Below are 7,532 nucleotides of genomic sequence, written 5' to 3' on the forward strand. Positions count from 1 at the left end.
GACAGAAGACAGAAGCGAGGAGTGGAGAGAAGCGACATAAGAAAGAAGACGGTAGCCTATTCAGCCACGAGGCATCACGCCTGCACATTTAGGTTGAATAAGTGAAGTGAAGCGAGGATTGCTCCGTCGGGACCTCGGCGTGGGCTGTGCTCAACACACACACACACACACACACACACACACACACACACACACACACACACACACACACACACACACACACACACACACACACTCCTGTGTACTCCATCTAGTCTCTCGCCGGAGATGTCAAAACCTGCCCCGCACGCTGGGGCGAGGACTACACGAGCCCCCACTCTCTTGCTTCACGCGTGATCCTGCCATCTGCGTTTTGATGTCAATATTAACGTCGACTTTGTTTGTTTCTGGATGACAAGAACTTCAGCCGTGTGCTTGAACCGCGGATTGCATCTAGCACCGGTAAGGTAAGCAAATAGACGGCTTTTCACCCAAATAGCCCATGTTTATCTCTGTTTCCATAACCAGAGTGATTGTATCCGACGCCCAACATAGAACAGGTGTAATATAAATTGATGCGTTTGGTTGCGCATTGTGACAATTTGGCATTTAGTGTTTTTTGTTTTCTATGCCACATCACAGGGTTGTGTTAATTGTAGTGTTTGGTGCTGAATTATGCACATCGGATTTACACTTTTCTGCTCTTACATGTTTGTATTATTCATGCGCTCATCACGCTATCAGTAGGGGAACAGGAACCAGCCTGCTGCTGCTTGGGAGAAGTTCAGACCTCTGCGGGGTTGCTAGCTTTTGCAGATGGAGCTTGGAAATATGTGTCATTAACGATGTTTCGATGTTGGTAATAGGCTATGTGTAGCCTATCATTTCAAGACTGTAACCAGCTGTTTTTTGTGTGGCATGGAAAGTAATTGACTTCATGATGTGACAAACAAACACGTGTTTCCATTCTATTTTTCTTAAGATTCAAATTAGCCTAGGCCTACTGCTGGTTAAATCAACTATTATAAATCGGAAGCAGTTCATCCAGTTTAGCCTGGTTTGATTCTTCTATTTCATGCTGACATGGAGTCACAAAAGCCCTTTTTGTTGTGGATATGTGGGCTTCTAGTTCAATGCCTGCGTCTGAAAGAAAGCCTGTGTCAGTCAGTCAGACTGTGTGTGTGAGAGTGTGGAGGTGTTGAACTCTGTGGGCTTACCCTTCCAATGGCCTGAAATCCAGTGAAAGTCACATTATTGTGTGTTGTCTGCTAGGACTAGGCTAGTTGAATGAACGCAAAGAGGCTTAATCTGAGTTAGTGCAATTTTGTTGTTGTTGCTTTTTTGTAGGTTGCCCCAGCATGGTTGCTATAGTAGAGAAGTGTCAGAGAGAACATATTTATCACCTCCGGAACAATTATGACATAATCAGCGCTGGCTGCTGTCAGGATGTGGATGTCATTTAATACTTCCAAAGCCTTTGAATTATTGATTGGGGCGAGACTTCACAGGGCACAAAGCTCTGCATGGTCTTCGCTAAATCTCTGTCTGTCTGTCTGTCTGTCTGTCTGTCTGTCTGTCTGTCTGTCTGTCTGTCTGTCTGTCTGTCTGTCTGTCTCTATCTCTCTGCCTGTCTCCATGTCTGTCTCTCTGTGTCTCTCTCCATGCCCCCCCCTCTCTCATTCTCTCTCTGTCTCTCCTCATGTCCTTCTCTCTTGTTTGTCTCTTTCTGTCTCTGCCCTCTCTCTTTGCCTCCCTCTCTTTCTCTCTCTCATACTCAAACACATACACACTTTTCGTTCATTTCCACACACGTGCGTGCACACACACACATACACAAACACACAAACACACACAAACAGGTGCACACACACACACACACACACACACACACACACACACACACACACACACACACACACACACACACACACACACACACACACACACACACACACACACACACTTATAAAAACACACACACACACTTGTCGTTTCTGTCCTCTCTTGCTTTTTTTGTCTTTCTCTCCATCTCCCTCTAAATACATGCATCCATCATCATTCTCTTGTTCTCCTTTCCCCGTTGCATGCCTCTGTTATGTCCCCACTCTGCCCCTCTCCCCCGCCCCGCGTGCTTGTCAGCCAAGCTCCCATTCTCATGGGGTGTGCCCTCTTCCTTACTTCATTTACTACGACAGCTTTCAGCTCGGAGCCCCCCCACCCATATGCCTGTGTCTCTATTTATAGAGCCGTGTGTGTGTGTGTCTGTGTGTGTGTGTCTGTGTGTGTGTTGTGAGTTGAGCTGGGCTCTGGGTGCACGGGAGTGTGAAGATGCCTTCTGTCTGTGGGGCGGCTGGGCATCGGCACTGGCACTGGCACTGGCACTGGCACTGGCACTGGCGTTGCGCTACAAGACCTGTGATGTGATGTGGGATCAGATCAAGTGAGACTATAGAGCCAGGCAGCCAAGAGGGCCAGGAGAGCTGGCTGCCTTGCCCTGCATATGCTTCTCAACACTTCAATGGGCACCTCCTACTCGTCACTAGTGAATGTCTCATTCATCTCAATAGGAGCTTCTCACATAACAATCTAGCTTGTAGTAGACGTTAGAAATGTGAAATTGTATACATGACAATGTACAATCGGGTTCCCAAACTTTATCCTGGCAAGGCCCCCATAGGCTACCGGTATATTCCAATCAAGGCCCCCCTTACATGGGTAGTTCCACACTGTCTTTCCTTGCATCCCTTTTCACAATCATAGTCGAGGTCTGTAGTGCTCACTGGGATATATAAAAGAATAACTTGAAAATAGTAGTAGTAATTTTTAGAAATGAACGTAAGTAAGACGAAAGAACTTATCATTCAAAATGATAAGGACCTGTTAATGCCAATAATTATTAAAGGACAGACAATAGAAGTGGTAAATGTTTTTAAATATCTTAGCACTCTTTCAGATTGCGACCTCAGTTTTAAAGAAAACACAGATTTTATTTATAAAAAGTGCTCACAACGGCTTTACCTCCCACGCAGACTCAGAAACTTTGGCGTGAACATGGACATTCTGCAAACAGTGTATAAAAACCTGGTTGAAAGCGTTTTATCATTTAATATGATAACGTGGTATGGCAACCTGAACATGCAGCGGAAAAATAAATTACAGAGAATAGTGAATATGGCCTCAAAGATCATAGGAAAGCAGCAAAAGCATTTAAGTGTGATGTATGATGAACAGATTTTAAACAAAACAAGGAAAATCATAAATGACCCCTCCCATCCTCTCCACTGTGAATTTGAGCTCCTATCCTCTGGGAGGCGTTTTAGGGTTCCCAACGGTGTTAAAAACATTTTTAAGAATTATTTTGTCCCTACAGGAATAAGGGTGATTAATAATACAGGTTTTTACGCCTAATCAACCTCTCCCCTGCTCTTTAATTGTTCTTGTTATGTATTCTATTTATTGTTGTAGGCCTACTCATTATATTTATTACTCAGCTCAGCTATTTTATTCTTTTAAACACTCTACTGAGTGCTAATGTACATTTTTATATTCACTTAATATTTAAATGTACTTTTATAATAACCTGTCCTCCTCTTCTGCTTTGTACAGGTGCAGTGTCTGAATGCTTGATTGTGTTTTGTGGGATTATTGTCTTTGTCTAAATGCTTGTTGTATGTCTGTGGTGAAACTGAAGACAAATTTCTACTCTGTGGACAATAAAGTATTCTTATTCGTATTCGTATTCGTATTCGTATTCGTATTCGTATTCGTATTCGTATTCGTAATGGTCAGATGCAATAGATTATTATAATGTGTTCTTAACTAATGGGAATGTTGTTAAGATTATTTTTGGTTTATTTTGGTGTACATACGTTTTTACTGCACAACACTACTAACTACAGTGTCCAGAACCAGAACAGGTGTGACTAATTAAGGGAGGCACGGAAAACTGAAGAGTAACTGTCAGTTTTTTTAATTTTAGAACTCTGCTGTAGAACAGTGTTTCCCAACCTTTTTTGTCATACGTACCCCCTAAGCAGCTTAGTTGTGCCATGAGTACCCCCTAATTTATGTTCTTCCAATTTATCATTTTCCAAGTACCCCCTGCAGTGTGCTCGCGTACCCCTAGTGGTACACGTACCCCTGGTTGGGAAACACTGCTGTAGAACACTCAAGGGCAATCAGAGGGGTCCCCGGCCCCCAATTTGAAAACCATTGATGTAGAGGTTTTGCCTTTGCTGATTTTAACTGCTGCTGTATATGAATATATGTATATGAATGTATACAGTTCTGAAAGTAAAATGCGAATTGTTGGTGTGTTTACGTTTCTTTACATGGGATCAGACCAAGAGAGAATATATCTAGGGAGCTGTCTGGTTCTGCCTCTGAACACTTCACTTGGCACTTCATACTAGTCTATGTCTCATCTATCACAGTGGGAGCTTCTACGTTGTAGGCATAACAAGCAAGGTTTTACACGTTAGAAACGTGATAGACTATATTGTGATGTACAACCTAGATGTTGTGCCTTTGCCGATTTCCGTTGCTGCTTTCCATTGTCTTATTCACTGTGTGTGAAAGTGAAAAAGTGAAAGCCCATTGGGAAACTCCAACTCCCATTGTCATTGTGACACAGCACTCCACAGCACACAAGTGAACACTGCACACTGCACACAACGAAATTGCATTTATGCCTCACCCGTGCAAGGGGGCAGCCCTCAGTGGCGCCCCATGGGGAGCAGTGCAGTGGGACGGTACCATGCTCAGGGTACCTCAGTCATGGAGGAGGATGGGGGAGAGCACTGGTTGATTACTCCCCCCACCAACCTGGCGGGTCGGGAGTCGAACCGGAAACCTCTGGGATGCAAGTCTGACGCCCTAACCGCTCACCCATGACTGTGTGTGTGTGTGTGTGTGTGTGTGCGTGCGTGCGTGCATGCGTGTAATTTTACAATAAGTGTGTTTGCATTTACTCATGCCCATATCTACACCTTCTACTTACATGTGTGAACTGTCCAGGAGCACCCAGGGCCACAGCGATGGGTAACGGCTCCATGAAGGCGAAGCCGGTCAAGTCCAACAGCTCCTCCGGCGGCAGGGGGAAAGGCAGTCAGAAGGAGTCCGCCAAGGGCCTCAGCTCCAAGGCCACAGCCCAGCAGCTCAAGGCCAAGGTGGGAGGAACCTTCACAGCGTCACGGTCCATGACAACGCATAGCTCTGCACTACACTGTACAGAACAGCACAGCACAGAAGTGGAGTATTACAGAACAGCACAGCACATAGCAGCACAGCTGAGTTATAGCCTAGTGTAATATCACAAAACAGCAGAATAGTATAGCAATGCACAGCAGAGAACAGCTGAGTCCATACGCATCCATGCATCATAGTACAGCATAGTTGAGCTATTGCCACTACTCGGGCTGAGCTCAGAACTGGAGTTTGCAAGAAATCCAAGTGCATTGGAAGAAATCTAACGATCGTTCAATTCAAACATATCCTGTCGACAACAAGAACACACAGTTTACAAGCTGCAGTGAGAATTTGTTTCTCTGTCAGGGCCAGGGGGAAGACTTGGCAGGGGGTTGCAGGTTTGAATACCCCTCCTTCCACTCCTTAACTCCATGGCTGAAGTGCCCTTGAGCAAGGCACCTAACCCTACACTGTTCCTGGGGCAGTAACCAATACCATGTACTGTACCAATATCAATACCAATAACTAGAGATGCACCGGATCTTGATTTTTAGGATCCTGCCGGATACCGGATCCACTGCTTAAGATCCTACGAACCGTATCGATATCCATACCGGATCCTACGAAAGGGTTGAAACACATAGCCTACTCGCACACGTGGGCCCTTTTTTATTACGTTGGCTCAAACTATTTTTTAGACTCATTGGCTTACTACCACACTGCCTGTAAAGGCCGCTTCCAAAGGGCTTTCACTCCATGCAGCAATTGGGGTTGTGAAATGCCGTGTCTAGACCAAGAGCGAACTACGCTGCCTGGTAGCGTGGGTAGCAGAAGAAGTTTCGCCTTGAATTCGCTGTATTCGCTCCAGACGCAGCATTGACATGTTTGATTTAGCTAATCACATAATGGATCTGACTTGACAGGCTGGGACATTGGTTGATATGAACATTCCACTGACATTACTGACATTAATCATCACGACGATAGCCGATTACTTCTACTGCTACCTAATAATAAACACATTTGAAGGCAAATGAGGGAATAATTCTGTGCAAAGAAAGCAGCAAAATGAACAGAGGTGACAATTTCTTTCCTCTCCCTTCCTTTCCATTTGCGCAGCCAGCAAAAAAGCACATGTAGACTCACAATATATCTGTATCTCTCTCCTTTTGTTGATAATCCACAGGTGCCTTTAGCCATGTGTTCATGTGAATAAAAAAGTATTTTTCTCAAACTCCAGCTCGTTTTGATTGCAGCATACATGACTTTCCAAAGTCTGACTTAAGTTGGTATAAACCAATCATTTGAATTTTTCTATGTGCATGTACAGTGTGGAGCACAGCGCAGTGCAGCACAACAAGCACAACCCCGCACAGCACATAAAGCCTATTATAGCATAGTCCATTGTTTCCCAAAGACTGGGTCATGGGATACTGTATGTGGGTTGCGGAAGATTTTTTTGGGTCGCCTTGCAAACTTGCCTACAGTAGTTAATCCTAGCTGTCTTCATCTAACCTCAAATGGTTGGTACTTATGGATTACTGCCGGTTCACTTAGCCTACTGTTTACTGTTGCTTTAAACTTTTGTTTTGTTGTTTACTTACTGTACACAAGCTTTCTTCTGTGTGTGTGATCTTTTTTGGCAACACTTTACTTGATGGGCTCCTGCATAACACATTCATAGCAGCTGTTATACACTTTGCATGAAGGTTTCATGACTGTTTCATAAGACATTCATACCAATCCTTTCATGAACACAGAAGATGAAAGGACAGCGACTTCTCAAAATATAAGTTAAACAAATGAAAAGCAGCATTTCCATTTTTGTTCTGAAGCTTTCCTGATCGCAACCAATTCGGGATAATGATTTACTCCAGTACCAGGGACAGAACATGGCCATTTAAATATAGGTCCTCAGAAAAAAAGATTGGGAAACACTGACAGGTGTGTGCAAGTATCTCGCACTGCCAAAAGCCAATGCTGAACAGAGCAAACAGTTTCCAATCACCTTGCACCTTCGAGGCCTGCTGTTACTCCCGTGCAGTTATGGGAAGTACTGCATCTGTGCAGTGCCAAATAACCAGTGAGAAAAGTGACTTTAAAGGCTTTATTTTGACTCACAACATGCAACTAAACACTCTAGTTTAATACACTTTTCACATTGGTTTTAACCATGTGATTTCCGCAGCCATTAGGTATTAGGCTATTTTGCCATTCATTGTCAGAGGATCTGGTCCTTCTAATCCAAAATAGCTCTCCGGAGGCATCGCGAAGATGGCCCCCGAGTGAGGTAACATACTATAAGAACTTTAGCGTACTGCAGCAGTACAGCATAGTATGACGTGTAGCAGAGCAGAACACATCCC

The 7,532-nt window shown here is 44.2% G+C and overlaps 1 protein-coding gene across 1 annotated transcript in view; it reads left to right on the forward strand.

Annotated features, from left to right (window-relative positions):
- The first annotated feature begins 259 nt into the window (after positions 1-259).
- Positions 260-7,532, forward strand: part of prkg2 (protein kinase cGMP-dependent 2) — a 49,684-nt gene continuing 42,411 nt past the window's right edge. Inside the window, exons 1-2 of the mRNA XM_063194601.1 lie at positions 260-446; positions 4,996-5,147. Of these exons, the coding sequence (XP_063050671.1) occupies positions 5,016-5,147 (132 nt within the window). The 5' untranslated portion in view covers positions 260-446; positions 4,996-5,015. The remainder of the gene's footprint in view (positions 447-4,995; positions 5,148-7,532) is intronic.

Source organism: Engraulis encrasicolus, chromosome 3, assembly GCF_034702125.1.
Source record: "Engraulis encrasicolus isolate BLACKSEA-1 chromosome 3, IST_EnEncr_1.0, whole genome shotgun sequence".
NCBI classification, from domain to species: Eukaryota; Metazoa; Chordata; class Actinopteri; order Clupeiformes; family Engraulidae; genus Engraulis; species Engraulis encrasicolus.